The sequence below is a fragment of the Portunus trituberculatus genome, chromosome 48 (assembly GCF_017591435.1).
Source record: "Portunus trituberculatus isolate SZX2019 chromosome 48, ASM1759143v1, whole genome shotgun sequence".
NCBI lineage: Eukaryota > Metazoa > Arthropoda > Malacostraca > Decapoda > Portunidae > Portunus > Portunus trituberculatus.
The window spans coordinates 27,349,525-27,367,418 of record NC_059302.1 but is presented as its reverse complement, the minus strand read 5'-3'; the positions used below and the strand labels follow the sequence as shown (position 1 = coordinate 27,367,418).

The 17,894-nt window shown below is 34.6% G+C and overlaps 1 protein-coding gene across 1 annotated transcript in view; it reads left to right on the top strand.

Annotated features, from left to right (window-relative positions):
* Positions 1-17,848, top strand: part of LOC123498494 (3-methyl-2-oxobutanoate dehydrogenase [lipoamide] kinase, mitochondrial-like) — a 22,120-nt gene extending 4,272 nt beyond the window's left edge. The window contains exons 2-9 of the mRNA XM_045245648.1: positions 1,633-1,701; positions 6,410-6,520; positions 6,700-6,813; positions 7,601-7,753; positions 7,909-8,065; positions 8,987-9,125; positions 9,500-9,667; positions 10,802-17,848. Of these exons, the coding sequence (XP_045101583.1) occupies positions 1,633-1,701; positions 6,410-6,520; positions 6,700-6,813; positions 7,601-7,753; positions 7,909-8,065; positions 8,987-9,125; positions 9,500-9,667; positions 10,802-10,946 (1,056 nt within the window). The 3' untranslated portion in view covers positions 10,947-17,848. The remainder of the gene's footprint in view (positions 1-1,632; positions 1,702-6,409; positions 6,521-6,699; positions 6,814-7,600; positions 7,754-7,908; positions 8,066-8,986; positions 9,126-9,499; positions 9,668-10,801) is intronic.
* The last annotated feature ends 46 nt before the right edge of the window (positions 17,849-17,894 follow it).

Below are 17,894 nucleotides of genomic sequence, written 5' to 3'. Positions count from 1 at the left end.
GTACTCTTCTGTTGGTAAACTAAGAAAGGAAGCCACGCGACTGGCACCTGAAGTAGGGAGAGAGAGAAAAAAAAAAAATATATATATATATATATATATATGTATGGAGGGAGTAAGTCCTAGAGCTGGAGAACTGCCAAGTCACGAGGGCAAAGATGTCAACACAGCACGTCTCCCAAGGAAGTTGTGCTACATACACAGCATACTAATAAAATAATAATAAAAGATAGTGGAAATCTTTATATTTTGGTCTTTCATTTGAAATATCAGCTCCAGTTAAGAGCACGGCGATATTAAATTCAACTGTGCATAACGGTTTGATAATCTATCTTTAACTTTCTGAGCAAATTTGACTGGTGCTGTTATTCCATTGCACGATGTGACATTAATACAAAAATTCAAATGACAGACCAAAATATAAAGAACTCCACTGCCTTTCATTATTTACTCAGGAAGTTAAAGATAGTCAAACCGTTATGCACAGTTGAATTTATATCTCAGTGCTCACATAGGACCTGAATTAACACTGCGGTGCCCTGCACCATGCTTCATTGTTTTATTGTGTTCAGTTGAGGGAGAGGGGGGGGGGAGCAAATGCATGTTTGAAATAGAGCATACCAATGTTGTTGCTAAGTTACATATTGATCAATTCCTGATTTATTGAAGACTAGCATGAACTGTGTGCCATGACCACTATTGCGGCGTATTAAATCCATTCCACCCTGGAGAGGCGCCTTTTAGGAATGAAGGCAGGAGTGACCAAGGCTGTATACTCTACAAACCTGGCGGGCGATGTCGTTACTATTTTTATTTAGTATGCACTTTCTATGTACATTTTCCATCTGCGCGTTATTTTCACCTCTCCTTGAAGATGAAAGTCATGTATTCCGTCTCGGACCTGATGAAATGCGCGCGCGTGTGTTTGGGTAGGAGTGAGCAAGGGACTCGGAAGATGGGAGGTAGAGTGAAAGGAGGGGTAGGGATCACAGAGGGGAGGTGGGAGCCTATCGATTCGGGCCAGCTGTACACGTGATGCTCACGTGTACAGCTGGGCGCCACGCTGCCTCGTGTGGAAATTTCCTTGGTAGCACTGTTTTCCCATGCATGTGGCAATGATTTTTACAATGCTTGCAGCCCGTTATGATCAAGAATAACGGTACTACACGTCTAAAGCCTTGTATTCACTTGTAGCCTATTTGCCTTTTATTTAAATATTTTTTGTAGGACTTTTCAAAGTTCACATAAATAGTTTTGTGGGGTCATTATGGATCTCTCTCTCTCTCTCTCTCTCTCTCTCTCTCTCTCTCTCTCTCTCTCTCTGCTGAACTATTAACGAAATTATGAAAGACCCTATTAATTCCCTCTATTTATAGCCTTTAAGGTAAGACGCGAAAACGTTTCCAAGTACTCACTTTAATACCATGATTCGTTTCCTTGTTCATGGCTGTAGCTAGTATTAGCTGTGATAAAGGCTCCGTTGTTGAATGTCGTGTCAAGGTAGTGAATAAAGGATGTTATTACCTTACTACGCATCACTGTTATTACTTTTCTCTACACCGCTTAATATGAGCATTCGCCATTTGGTAGTAGTTAAGTTCTCTTTGTCTTTCTCAGTGAAGTTATTGGTTTCAGAGGACGGTGCGACTGACACCATCAGCGATCCTCTACCATGGCAGGACCGATGACGAGGCGACGACGCTGGTGAGTGTTGAGGTTGCATGCTTCACCTGTCCACCTTGGGTCAAGGAGTCGATGCTGATATTTACTGTAGACTTTAGAAGCTTTGCTGTCTTCCTTATGGTTGACTTTTCATATTATACTCAACGTTTAGATATTTTGTATGTTTATGTATTTATTTGTTCATTTTAAGTGTGTGGTGTTGGTTGCAAATATTCCAGTTTGAATGCAGCTGTGGTGCAGATTGTTATGACCCACTCGATGCCATGAAGCGTAAATACAAACGTAGATATTAATATAAGAGAACACTATGACATGTATAAAAGTATTTAACATAGTGTAAAGTTTTTGGCATCATGAAAAAACAAGGACATTTCTTTGCTTGATATCATTTAACTTGATAACTCAACTTCCTGCAGATTATCAGAGAGAGAGAGAGAGAGAGAGAGAGAGAGAGAGACTTCCGGGGCTATCTCGCCCTTGACTTCCCCCGCCGTGATAGCGACTTTTACTTATTTTGTTTTATTTCCGGATGGCGACCACTGCATCTGTTATAAAGCGTTGGGGTTATTTATTAGTTTATTAGCGTTATATTTAATTTAGAAATGTCCTTCGCCGTATGAGAGAGAGAGAGAGAGAGAGAATCACAACCAAATAATGAAAAGTTAATTATATTAAAGACAAGTAATTATAGACGCATGTGATCACCTGTACTGATTTTTTTTTGGGACTATTGCAAGGATCTTAATTCATACCAATGAATACCACATAACTAATTCGCCTCTGAGTCATGTCATACAAAAGAACAAGATAAATGGAATTATTAACCCCTTCAGTACTGAGACGCATTTTTTATCATGAATTTTTGGTGTGATTAAACAATTTTATTGGCATTAGGAAGGGCCTATGGAGGTCTGAAGATTAATGGCCAGAGTCTTCACTATTTAAATCCCCACATTAGTTTCTAAAGCTTGTATAAAATCGCCAAATAGTAAGCAGAGTAAATTGAAAATGCGTACTGAAGGGGTTAAGCACACTTAAAAAGTTGGATTTAAGGAGCCTAGATAAGATATATATATTATTTATTTTATTTATTTATTTATTTTTTATTTATTTTATTTATTTATTTATTTTATTTTATTTTTTTTTTTTTTCATTATTTATGGTGTGACTCAGTGAAGCAAAAAAAAAATGTAATGTTTTTAACAGGATAGAATTATCCTTCATTCTCTGAAATTTTGCAACACAACATTCATTAACTTGAGACTTGACATCTGAAGTAACTAAATTATTCTTAATAACTGTACATTATTGATAGTTTAAAAAGGTTAAACTGACTTTTTTATTTTGGTGTTTTAAAAACATTCTAAAATCAGAAATCTTCCATTCCCTCAATCTAGTGAAATGTCTTCAGTTAAATATCTTTTTCAACACTTGATAAGAGGAATCATTGGATACCTATGCTGCCCATTCTGACCTGACTATTACTGTTATGTACTCTGTAGCTGAGATTGCATGATGGTCATAATGCTGTAGATAGAGAGGGTTCTTAGTGACTAATGCAGTAACTCGCATAGCATATTGATCTAACTTATAATCACTGATAGATCAAAGATATGTGTTATTTTCATGGAGAACAATAAGGTAGTACTGAGAAAGCAGATCTTATATTGGAAGTATCCATGAGTAGTATTTGTCTTATTCTCTCTTTCAGGTGGTCAGTACTGCAACTTCTTCTGTTGTTAAGCTCACAATTTGTATCAGGATAACTTCTGGAAGGACAAAACTATCGTAGCATTGTCACTAATCTGGCTTGATTTTTTATATAGCAGTAACTATTTTTTTAATGAATATATCAAAGTTGATGAGAAGCAGTACCAATAAGTTTACAAGCTTTGTAGTATCTGCTGTTATTCTATTTATGTACTACTCATGAAAAGATAATATACAGGAAGTTTGCTTTTCATACCATTGACTAGATTTTTATGCCATTAAAAATTGACAGTTGTTATGGTGATGCTACTGTAAATATTCCTGTATACATCATATGCATCAGTCATGTAGTGGCATTGAGTAGCAAATCTGCTGTTTTCATGCCAGTGTTGTGAGTATATTCCAGCAATACCTAAGCTTGGAAAAACTGTTATCTTTGCTTTACTAATTGTCAGTATTGTGCAGATTATCTTTGAGTTTATAGACTTGCTTTGATTGAACCATAAATGCTGATCTTCCAGAATGTGCCATACCTCTTCTGCATGTTTCACTTTGATTTGCTTTTTCTGAAAGAAATCTGCATGAAAAGTAGAAGTTTTTATTTATTTATTTATTTATTTATTTATTTATTTATTTATTATTATTTTTTTTTATTATTTATTTATTTATTTTTTATTTATTTATTTTTTTTTTTGTCTTACTAGTCCACACAGATGATGCTAGTATAGAATTGTACTGATACAATACATACCTATATATTTTAAGAGTGAACTTGTTTTACTTTGTGTACTGTGCTTTCCACATTTTTTTCTGGTTACAAGTATGTATGTAATTACTGTATTTTAGTTCATTGTTGTAATTTATTAATTTATCAATATTATTTATTTGTTTATATTGTTTAGATTTTTATTTTCATATTGCTTAAGGTTCAGGTGTTTGGAGGCTTACTGGATGAAACAATACAGTCTGTCCATGTGTGTGGCAAGGACATTGAGATCTCACATACCTAGGTAGTGTAGTGCATAATAACGGTGGGATGAGCCAGGAAATTGTATGGTGGATTAGCCTAGCCCATGGCGTTATGGACTCGATCAACATGAGTATTTGGCATTGTCGGTACCTGTGCAGACAGACCAAGATTTGGATCTTCAAGTCACTGGTGATCCCTGTCTTACTCTACAGTTGTGAGACATGGACGCTGAATACCGATCTGAAGAGGCGAATTGATATACGTATTTGGTATTAGATGCCTTTGCAAGATCATGGGTTTACCACTGGTATGACTTTGTCAAATCAGCGATTCCTCCATGAGACTAATTCGAGGCCAATTACCAGCATAGTCCATCAACACCAACTGCGACTATATGGGCATGTGGCACGCTACCCGGAAGCCGATCCTGCATATCAGGTTGTCTCTGAAAGGGATAACCCAGCATGGAGGAGGCCAAGGGGATGTCCACAGAACTCATGGCTGCAGCAAGTCGATACCTCCTGCTGGGAGTTACTTTGCATGGGAAGGGAGCCTGTATGGAGACTTGCAAGGCGTGACTGCCTGGAGTGGCGCCATAGGATAGGCAAGGCGACTCACTCCCCTGCGTTTGACCCCCATGATTGATTGATTGATTAGGGTCCAGTGCACCGAAGGATTGTCACACCAGTGATACTGTTCCTTGTTTCCCTAATTAAAACCAGTGAAACATTAGCTGTTTAGAGCAAAAGATGAACAACAAGATGAAATAAGTCATATTGAAATCATTGTCATTCAGCTGCTGGACTGAGAGTAGATAGAGAATGGTTATACTGTACAAAGGTTAGTTTAAATAAATGGACAAAACAATCACAAGAATAAAAGTGTGGATGAATGCGGTGCACAACATCAGATACCCTTTGTGGTGTAATGTCATGGACAGCATTAGAGAAAGTTTATGGTGAATTAGTGAAGGCTTGCTGGGTAACCATCTTTTTTGGGGAGGGTGAGATCATAGGAAGAGTTTTCGGATATAGATACATAGATGGTAAGCCAGATTTAGAAGATTATAGGTTACACTTGTACACAAGTGCTACTACTATGCAATAGTAGATTGTTGCAGGTTGAGGATAGCAAGCTAAAAGAGAGGGTTCGAATGAAGGTATGAATCCAAGTGAGAGAGAGAGAGAGAGAGAGAGAGAGAGAGAGCAGAGCAGAGCAGAGCAGAGCAAGTTCAGACTTATGCCATGAATTTCAAGAAACACACATTTAAATACAATATGCAGATCTATTGGATTTTTACATAGGTAATTAGACTGCATGTCTTAAGCATGTTCAGCTGTTCTGATTTATATGTATATATTATTTTTTTCCCCAAGGAATACATTCTAAGATGCCCTTGCAGCAATTCTGCATGCACCTTATTTCTTTCTCTTCTTTTAATTAATTAATTTTTTTTTTATTATTATTACTAATCAATCAATGATATTCCAATGAAATTGTCATGTATGAACTTTGAATTAAGGATATTCACATTTAATCTTAAACAATGAAATTTGTTAAAATGAAAGTTGTATTTTTCTTTTTTCCCAGTATTAGAATGACTAACTAATCTACTTGTTGATAGCTATATTCTGTATATTTTTGGTAATATGTTGTTGATAGCCTGAAATTGTGAGGAGTTTTGGGTTTTATTACAATGGAAAACGCAAATTATATTGCATACTTGAAGACTGGGTAAGTGAATCACGAAACATGAAGGAACAGTAGTAGACAGTTAGAAATCAGTCATTAGCTAAGTAAGGGAGAGTTAAAAGACCATATAACTCATACGCTTAGTAAGGACCCAGCCTGTTGAAATAAGGCATGTGAAGGAATTCATAAAATGTCAGATATGATAAAAGTATTGCATATTTTTATTTGCATTTATTAAAATTTGCTTATATAGCTAAATTATCTCTTCCCCCTATTTTTTATGTATTAAGTAATCTCAAGAAATCCTATCAAAGTTTATCTTGTATTTCATTTTCCATTCTGTAATTCTTTCCTCAGAAAAGTGCCCAGTATCTTCAGAAAGAACTGCCTGTGAGGATTGCCAAGCGCATCATGGCGTTCCGAGACCTTCCTTTCATTGTGGGATGCAACCCAATCATTTTGGGTGTGGTGAGTTGTCCACATGAGGAGAAATCTAACCTTGGAGAATACAGAACTTATTTATGTTGCTGCCTAAGATGAAAATCCCCACTACAATTATTTTGAAGGACATAATTATTAGTGGAAAAAATAAACAAATTACAAGAAAGTTTTTGCTAAGCTCTTTACATTTTATCACTACCTTTCAGCATGAACTCTACCTAAGGGCCTTTAACATCCTCAACTCTTATGAGCCCATCAAGACCCGAGAGGATGAGATCAACTATAGCAGGAAGCTGAAAGAGCTGTTGGAGGACCATCAGGTGAGCCAGGCTGATGTCCCTTGTTGTTATGGTCTGGCAACAACTTTTAATGCTTGCTCTATCTACCCTTATCACTTTCCAGCAAAGAATAGAGATCATAATTATTTATCAAGTACACTACATGTTTCACTTGCATTCTTTCAGTGTCTTCCCAATATTGTTGAGTTAGAGAATTATGAAATTTGATATTCAGGATCTCTATGTTCACAAATGCTGTAGAAATTTATATCATCATGGAAGTTGCTATAAAATTGCCAGAACTGTCTTGTGAAATACAATATGTATGTATATAACACTTCCCTGGCTTACCTTTGTTTGGCGTAATATTTCCATGTAGGTAATTCCTGCTTCTAACAACCCAGTCATATGTAATATTATAGTTTTATTCCTGTTTTTTCACTTTGGTTTGTGAATGAACTACCTATTAGTTGTATTTTACAGAACTTCTACTATCACAAAAATTGAATTTTGATTATTACCTCCATGTACTAAATATCAATTAAAACTAGGGATTTTCATAATAAATTGCATATACATTTTTAATATAAGTACATCTTTACTTTTTATCACTGTAACTATGGTTTATAGCAAAATTTGTGATGAGGCCCGATAATGTCATTTGTTTGCAAGCTGTTTATATTTTCTTGAACAGTGTGAGTTTGATTGGTGTCAACACTATTAGAATTTGTGTAACTGCAGTATGTTCTTGATATTTATTGAATTTTTTTTCTGCAACATTGCTTTTCCTGAAATTTTATCTAATTCATTATCACACTTCTCTTTTAAGGATGTGGTGACGCAACTGGCTTCTGGTTTTAGAGAATGTAGACGTCACATTCAGAATGAGGAATTGGTGGCACGGTTCCTCGACAAGACGCTCACATCTCGTCTGGGTATTCGCATGTTGGCTCAGCATCACTTGTCACTGAGGGAGAGCAAAGTAACTGCTTGATCACAAGAGTTTTTATGTTTTAACTACTTACTAGTACATAGTTTTGAAACAAAGTCTGCTTGAAGAACTTCCATATAAAAAGAAGTGATATTGTGTATTCTCTAATATTGTGTCTTGATTAACTTCTATTTTTCCATTTGCAGCCTAATTATGTAGGAATAATCAATGTGAGTATGAAGCTCAAGGAAACTATAGAACGTAGCTGTCAGTTTGTGTCACAAGTGGCAGAACACAAGTATGGCCGAGTCCCACAACTCAAGCTTTCAGGACATGTGAATGCTGTCTTCCCTTACATAGAATGTGAGTCCATTGACAGACACAGATTTCTGTCACTTTATTAAATAACTTTAAATATTGCTCCATAAAATTGAAGTTTTCTACAAAGCAGTTGTGGTTTAAGATATTGCCTTTGGATATGGTCCTTACAAAGAAATTGTCTTTTACTTTTATTCTGTTTTTGATAGGAGTAACCTATGATTTTTCCCCAAAATGTTTATCAAAATGATTTCATGCTAAAACTGAATATACTTTTTTTTGCATATACACAAATCAATGGCATATGTGCATGTACATTATATTAACAGATCAGCTTGTGACTGGAATTTTTGTTGTGACTCATTTAACTATATTTATTTGTTTTTGATAACCAGAAATTAATAAATAATAGCTTCTAATGCTTGCCAAAACAAGAAATATTCATATTCATAGTAAGGATATACATATCATTGATTGTATTTATATTTAATGAATTGAAGATAAAGATAAAAATTGAGGGACCCAAATATGGTTCTGTTGATTTGCTGGCCACATACTTGACCACAGACACAATTGACTCAATAATACTTTGTTAATATAAATGTAAATAAATTTCAAGTATAGTTAGGAAGGTTTATGAATTTTTCGTATACATATAATTTGTCTACAATTTATTTTCACTAATGTATTGTGCCTGATTACTAAAGCTGAATGATACTTTTAAGATTTTTTTGTCTTGAGAGCATATGTATAATGAAATGTTTTTTGTTAGGCATTTAGTGTGTTATCTCTCTCTCTCTCTCTCTCTCTCTCTCTCTCTCTCTCTCTCTCTCTCTCTCTCTCTCTCTCTCTCTCTCTCTCTCTCTCTCTCTCTTTGAAGTCCAGTGGAAATGTATCAAGGAAAGTATGTACTTGCAAAGTGTTCTGGATTATTATCTCTGCAACTTTCTGTGCTTCTGTTGTCAGTACCATTGGACTACATCTTGCCTGAGATCTTGAAGAATGCTGTGCGAGCCACAATTGAAAGTCATTCAGAATTTGAAATGATGCGTTTGCCACCAATCAACATCACTATTGCCTCCAATGAAGTTGACTTCATTATCAGGTATGTTGATGAAAGTTTATCTGCATTGTATATTGGACACCATTTACTGTTGATTTTTATATGTATCCTTGAAGGTGTGCCTTTAGTTTCAGTGTGACAAACTTACTGTAGTGAAATTTGGCGAGCATGATTTATTTACTATTTATTCCTGTTTATTTTATTTTTATTTTTATCATTATTATTATTATTTTATGTATTTATTTATTTTATTCATTTATTTATTTATTTTATTTTATTTATTTTTTTTTTATTTATTTATTTATTATTTATTTATTTATTTATTTATTTATTTATTTATTTATTTATTTTTTTTTTTTTTTGTGTGTGTGTGTGTGTGTGTGTTTTGTTTTTAATCTTTAACTGTACAATTTCAGGATTAGTGACAGGGGAGGTGGCATTCCCCACCACTTAATGGAGAGAGTGCTAGAGTATAACTTTACCACTGCAAATGAGGAAAACTCTGATTCAACACAAGAGGGACATGTCTTCTCGGACATGATGGAGGCAGTAAACCCGAATCCTGCTGGGGGACCAATGCATGGGTCAGTTGATTGTTACTTCTTTTCTGATGGAACTGAGGTAGCTTATAGATGAGCTTGCAAAAGTGTATAGATAAAAGAAGCTGAGAATAAATTAAAGCAAGAAGAGTAAGATGGTATGGCATGAGGATGAAGTTTTGAATGATAAGTTGCTGGAGGAAATAAACTATTTTGAATATTTGGTTGCATGTTTCTATGAATAGTGGTGAAGTTTAGAAAGAGTGAAGCTGGATAGTCTAGTGAAGAGAAAGGAATAGTGCTTGCATGCTAACTGCTCAAAATTAAGGAAAAATAGAATATTGCATGAGTGACTTGATTACATTGTATGAGACAAACATGGAGTATGTGTGTGAGAGGGGAAAGAGAATGTATGGAATGAAGTGTTTGAGGAATGTGTAAAGCACATGGATCAAGTTTAGAGTGAAATTTGTTGGAGAATTAGTCTAGCTAGAGATTTGGCTTTCAAAACAGAGCAGGGAATGTTATTATGGTTTAACATAAGAAGGAATGGAAGAGTGATTGGAAAAGAAGTTTATATCTTATGTGAGAGGCAAAAGTTTAAAAGGAAGACTTTTAATAGAATGGCTAGATTGTATGAAGAGAGGAAAGAATGGAAGAATGGTTGAACATGAAAAGAATAAATGAAGAATGGTTATGATAGTATGAATGAAGCTGCAACATTAGCATCCATTGCATAGAGATTAATGAGAGAATTCTTGCAAATGTAGTGTACAATAATTTGAATGTATATAGATCCATTGTCTTGGTTATGTTGCTTCAATGGTAGTGTGTACATTTAGGCTTAAAGAGAAAGGGATCATTAGAGTTTTATGATCTGCTCTGACATCTATTCCTAGGAACTCACAACACTAGGACATCCTCAAACTTTCATACTGTATTACTATTCTCTCTCTCTCTCTCTCTCTCTCTCTCTCTCTCTCTCTCTCTCTCTCTCTCTCTCTCTCTCTCTCTCTCTCTCTCTCTCTCTCTCTCTCTCTCTCTCAAAAGATTCTCATTACTTTTTTATTTATTTATTTATTTATTTTCCTTTGACAATACTGTATTATTCCTTCAACTGCAGGCAGAAATATTTATGAGTGGTGTGTCTGTATTGCTTATTTCCTATTTATCCCTCAGGTTTGGCTTTGGTCTGCCAACCTCACGTGCTTATGCTGAGTACATGGGAGGTAGCCTTGATATTCAGGCCATGCAGGGGATTGGCACGGATGTCTATCTCCGCCTCAAGCATATTAACAGCTCTAGTGCTTCCTTTAGGATCTGAGGAGCAGGAATTACACTTCTTTGTGTCTTCTCACTAGCAATCCATCAAGATGAGGCAGGCATGTTATTTATGTTCTTGCATTGTATTTATTTACTTTCATTATATTTTCTGCTATATTTTTGTGATCTTTCTTTGTATGAGTGAAATTTACCCAAATATAGAACTATGATTTAGGATTGCAAGTTATTTAAGTTTTCGACAGTTAGAAATGAGTGTTAAAGTTTTCTCTATGGAGAGCTTACTAGGCCAAGTTGTTCCAATGACAACAATTCATTGTTGCTCAGGGACTATCAACATATTTATGGAAGAAAGATCTCAATGAGCATAACCTTAATATAAGCTTGCATTGACAATTGTTTATATAAAGTTTATATAAAGATTCCTTTAAGATCTGAGATCAGGACAAGGTAACAGGAGCCTAGCAGAAATGGAATCCTCATTACTTGTATTCTAATGTAGTGTCTTCCCATGAATTTTCACTGAGTAATGAAAAATAGGCTTAGAATTTGTTCATGTAACACAGTCCATATAAGTCAGTGTGGTGATCACATACTCAAAATTCATGTTGACATCTTCCCATGTCCTTCTTCATTACTATACTTACAAGGGATATTAGAAAAATGTATGGTATTTTTGAGATAACACATGATTTACACCCAGGTTAAAGGCCCATGACAACCTGCCTGTTCTTCCCTGCTCCTGCCATCACTCATGCTCTATGTTCAGCTATTCAGATAACACAAAACTATCACTTAATGGACAATGATAGATCATAATTTTCAAGGTGTGGCTCATGTTTCTTGATGTTGAGGCTTTTGAATATGTTAAGGGCATGCTGTGGTCGAGATTTGAAAAGTTAATAAAAAAAAGATGTAGGATTTATGACTTGAAATTTCAGAATATTATAAGCCATTGGTTGTCTTGCATAGAGTTACATTCATAATGTTATTTCAATTTTTTTTGAAGTGTGCTTTAGCATGGATATACTTGAAAGATGCCCTAAAGAAATGTAGGGAAAGCTTTTTTAAATTTTTCCATACGTTATGAGATATGATTTTTTAAAGTTTTTGCATTTCATGACATAATCAAAACAGCATGAAAAGTTGATATTTTGCCTCATTGAAAACTTTCTAATCACTTTAGGAAAAAAACTGGTTTGACAAAGTGTTACCCCAATCAGTGTCAATAAGTACACCAAGTTTCAAGACAGCATGTATAATGGTTGATTTTTTACAGTTTTTTATATCTTGAAAAATCATGTTTTGAGATATGGCTTTTTAAAGTTATAGAAAGTTCAGCATCCACGCTGTGTGTTTATCAAAATTAGTAGATTTATTATATGTTGTGTGTTGATCTATAGAGAAATTGCAAACAACAAATGATCTAATTATTCCTATATTTAGTACTTCATTTCAGGAGCTATTTATCTTGTGGTGACACTATCAGAATTCTTGGCTCTGGTTCTTATTGCCTTTGCCGGTCGATTTAGCTCACTGATGGGTGTTCTAAGAATGCTATTTCATAGAATTAAAATACCATAATCATCTGTAGGCACCTTCTTGGTTGTCCATGAGATAATCCTCTCGAAGTAATTTTTTTTTAAGGTCCCAATCAAGATCAGCACCTCCAGGTATGTACATTTCTCCCTCTGCTTTCCTCTTCTCCTCCTCCTCGTGTATTTTTCTCATTTTCTTTTCCTTGATTTCATCTTCTTAGCTTCTGCTATCAAAAGTGAGATCCTCTTCCTGTCCCTTCCCTCTAAAATCTACCCTGGTGTGCCAAATGTTTCAGCTTGACCTGTCACTGAGCCATCATCTCTTCCCTCTTCTTTTCATTATCTCCTATTCTCTTTTCTTCTTTTTCTTCATCTCTCACATCTTCAGTTGCTGTAGCCTATTTTGCTTATTTTCTTTGTTGCGGTAGGAAGATCAGCAAAGAAAAAAAAAAAAACGTGAGAGCCTGCAAGCTGGAGTATGACATAACCTCTCCCTTTGCCTTTCTCTGTCGCACTGGGGTCATGGAATGCTGTATGGCAAGGTAGAAAGAAGATAAGCCCCACCACAGAGACCAATACTTGTGGTAAATTGACAAGGAAAAACAGGCAATATACCACAATGCTTAGAGAGTGTTAATTGCACTATGCCTACCTCATGGCATACACTACTCATATTCCTTTAAACATGTCAGAATGAGTGTTGCCTTATGCATAGGCCCATGATTCATATACCATATGAATTCTTAATATTTTTCCTACAATAATCTGCAGGAATTGCAAAAAAATTATTTTTCATCATGATTTACTAAGTCTTGACTGCAGCATGCTCTTAAGTTCAGTGATCAGTTTCATATGATAACAATGTCTTTAAGTGTGTTCTTACCAATTAGAACATAAACTACCATGAAGATGGAGACATAATTGTTTAACATAAGGTTGCAGTGATGTAAATGACAGAAAATGGCAAGATTTTGTCTTAAGCTAAACCAGATGGTCATAATAACTCTGTGAGAAAGTTAATTGCCTTTAACCCTATATGAAAAAGGTGCTTACATGAGCTGACAGAGATAGAATACACAAGGTCATTTTGCTAAGCCTATCTGATTATTTTTATTTGGAAACATACATTTAAGAGAAAACTCTGTTGTTGAATAACATGGAAAGAAGTAAAAGTCAAAAGGCCGAGGATAATAGTATTTGCACATATAAAAACATCAGGGAGGTTTAAGCTAATGAACACTTATTAGATATTCTGTACAGCCAGGACTATCCTACTAGAGCCAACTATTTCTGCATTATGCCATAACAGACAGACTTTCTGGGGGTGTAAGACATACAGGCATGGATCATCTCTTAAGGATGTAGAACACAATAACTGACTTTATACACTACCTAAGGATTGCTAGATAACAGAGGCAAAGGTGTGAAAAGATTGTCCATCCCTCTCATCCTTCCTGGGTATTAAATGGGAGACCTCAGTTGACCTGAGCACACTGACCATTGCATTTTAAGATACCTATGATATGGCACCTTTTATATGAGAAGTGTTGCTTTTGACATATGGAGGGTCTATGAACAGGTGTTGAAAGGTAATTACTATTAACTGATACTGAACAGTAATAGGATAATCTCTGGATAGGAAAACAACAGCTAGGCACAGAGAAGTCTTTTGATGAGAAAGGGGGGGAATGCAGCTAGAGCTTGGATACAGGGTTCTGTGTATGCAATTAAAAATGAGTTGATTACAATACATCTTATTCTAAAAGGAATAAATATGCTGTTGCCAATTTTGAAATGTGTTATACTGAATTTTGTATGTTATTTATTTATGATTTTTACTGTGATGAATTATTTCAGGTAGTAGTATACATGTGACTCAAAAAGTTTCTTAATCATGTAACAAGACTGAAACCAAAACCATAACATGTTATATCTAAGTTGAATGGATAAGTTCCAGTAAAAGTCTCAGTCAGTCCAATATGTACTTTTTAATTGAAATTCAATGTCTGTTCCTTTTTTATAGAAGAATTTTGTTAATGTCTTCAATCACTTATTTATGAATATTCCAGAAAATTAACCTATATCTTACAAGCATATATCTGAGACTTGCATGAAAGTATTAACTACGGCAGCAGTACATAATGATAGTGACCAACTACATATCATTACATTGTATAAGATAATACAAGTTAACAGTGTGTAACAGTTTAAACACAAGATTGTAAACAAACCATCGGTTATTTAGATAGCAAATCGAAGGTCCTGTGCCTGGCCAATGTGTTAGATATTGAACCCAGGTTTCATCATGCTTCTCATAAAACTTTATCAGTTATGTCATAAATTATTGTCCCTGGCATACTTTAATTAGTTCGTCTGCCATTGTTGGCTTACACCTCAGCTTTCATCTTCCTAGAGATCAGTTTCTGGTGTTTCAGATTATGTTGTATGTTGTGATGAAACATCTTTGTGTGTCATTAATTTGGCATAGATAATCACCAATACTTGTGTATCATCAGCACAGATATTTTGCCCCATATTTTCCGTATCATTATTGAAGTAACACCAGTGTTGACCTGCAAAAATGCAAGGAATATCTGTCAGAAATACCAAAAGAAGAATGAAAAAATGGTCTAAATAGGCTGTGGGAATGTGCAGTGGATAGCAAGGATATACATTACACCAACTCAATGCAAATTTTTATTAAACCATAAGTGATTGCCTCTGTCATTATGAGTCATTTATGCACAACATGCTAAACTAGAGCTTTATATGAGTATTTCAGTGGAGAGTTTTCAGTTTATTACAAAAATGTAATTATCTTGAATATGATTTTCTATAGAATTTTAAATGTAATGCACATTTCTAACTGAAAATCACAAGGATTCTAGGTTAGTAAAATCTTTATTCTTCTGTGCAGTAACCAAACTAGATTTATTCTACCATTAAGTCATTAACCATGATAGCATGAACAATACTTACTTATGATAGCAATGTACTCATCCCATCAATAATTGTTGTTTGAAGCATTCATAGAGTGTAGAACAAACAGTTAAATATGATTTAAATATTGCCTTTTCAGCCAAAAAAAAATATCAATTCCCCTACAGTGTGTCTTCAGTGTCATTAATGAACTGAGATCAATACAGTTTTAAGAAATGGAAGAATGTGTGTATTAATAAGGTATCATTTGATGTAATAACATTGTATGTAAAAGTTGGTATGATTTGTAGAATGAGTGTGTGGATGCAATTGCATAGTGTATAAGTGAGGAAGCCAGAAGAAATGAGCAACTGGAAACAAAACCAGATTTCGATGGAGTATACATTGAAGAACAAAATGACATCAGGATTGCAATCATAGGAGTTATCCCTGTTTTTTGTTTATGAATCTTATTTATTAAGGTTGAAGTATAAGCACTGCTATACCTCAGATATTCAAAACAAGCAAAGACAGACTATTGATCACAACACTAAGGAGATGGAAATGGTGTTTTCCATCTACAGTACAGATACTTTTTATTTTTATTTTGTTTGTAGATGGGAATGTTAGTCATAAAATAAAAGGTATATAAATAGTTGATAAGGGAGGAAGGAAAGTGACTGTTTCAAGAACACAGTACATGTTGGAGAAACAGAGAACCTTTATATGTAATGAACATGAAGAGCTCTGTACATATGGCTGTACAAGGGATATGGAACCTAGTCTTATTGGCAGTGAAAATCAATTTTGCAATATTAATGTATTTATGAGAATTCATACAATATAGAAAGTGCTAGAAATGTGGGGAAAAAAGTATCTGCTGCAAAAGCATAAATGATTGCATCTACACTGTGGAGTCTACTAAAAACAGGTCTTTTGTGATTATCTGACCTACATCATGATTGCTGTGCAACTCTTCTTGATCATAGCACGTGGCTTACTATATATAAAGTGAATCAATTATGTCTCAAATATTTATAACATTTGATTACAATGTGTAGTTTGGAATGAATACATTATTATATCAAAGCTCAAAACTGTATCAGAACACTGAGGATGTGTGATGATGATGCTAGATGAAAGAAAAAAAGGAAGTAGTAGTAAGTAAATAATGAAGAAACTATGCTAGAATGAAAAAAATGAAGTCTGTAAAATAAATTTGCCATGAAGGAATCAGTTTGAGATGTATGTAGATAAATTAGATATATTCCCATGTAAAAGAAGTATGTTTGAAGATCTGAAGCACTTCATCTCAACAGCATCCAGAATCTAGATTATTCTTGCACTGTACTCAAGTGTCTTATTGCAAGCTTTGGATGTCATTTCTGTCTAAACAGAGCTTAGTTGATTCAGTCATTCATTATTTTGTGTATATCTTTTTTTACTTATATAAGTTTTTCATATATACATTATCTATTTGAGTTGATAGGTTTGGAAAGGACATGGAGTATGTAATAAGGAAAGTGAACAATATAAGTCATTGGTTGCACTTCATGTACTATTACTGATTCGTTTGGCCATTCTTCTAGGCAATAAAAAAAATATTCATTTGTCAGGAAATGTTGCAGGTTTGTGAGTAGTAGTAGATGTGGTTTGTATGTTAAAGGAAGAGCTAATGACTAGTGCTGCAGTGTTATTGAGAAGACAAATTATTGTCAAAGTTATATATAACCTGTGGCAAAATTTGTTAGCTTTCAAATAATAATGTGTGTTGTGAATAAGATTTAAACTTCATATATTTTTATAGATGATGTGGAGATATAAATTATGCTGTGGTTCTGTAGGTTTTTTCTTTATTTTTATTATTTATTGTTTAATCATCAACTAATTAAATATTGTTATATAATAGACACTGTGTGTGTGTGTGTGTGTGTGTGTGTGTGTGTGTGTGTGTGTGTGTGTGTGTGTGTTCACGTAGAAGTTGATGTTATTGAATTAGAAGTGAAGTGTCGCATTCAAAGAAGAAACCTGTTTAACATAGAACGTTTAGTCTGTGATACTAATTTTTTAGGCTCCACGTCTTGTCAGAGTCGCAATATATTTACACACTGCTGCGCATATTATCGATGTGGTGAATGGTTTAACAAATGTATCGTCATTCATGGTAAGTGCTACATTTAATTTAGTATATTTATTGTATATACTGTGAAAAGTGACGCTATGTGGGCAACCAGTTTATCCCTCTTTTTCACTTTGCTAGATAGCTCGAAGCATTAATTTTCCATGAATTAGTTCGAGGTTGCTATAGCGTGTAAAATGGAAGTAATATTGCCATTGCCGTCTCCTAAATCGTCATTATTAGACGAATAACAGTGGAAAGGTTCTGGTGTATTTGTAACTAAATTAGTTGTGATTGTCTCAACGACCCTGACTACTAGAGTTTGTGCAATTGTTATTGGAATCTGATACAAAATAAAGTGAACGAGCATGAAGGCTGTCATTACCCTAGTAAGGCACGTGAAAGAAAATCTGAG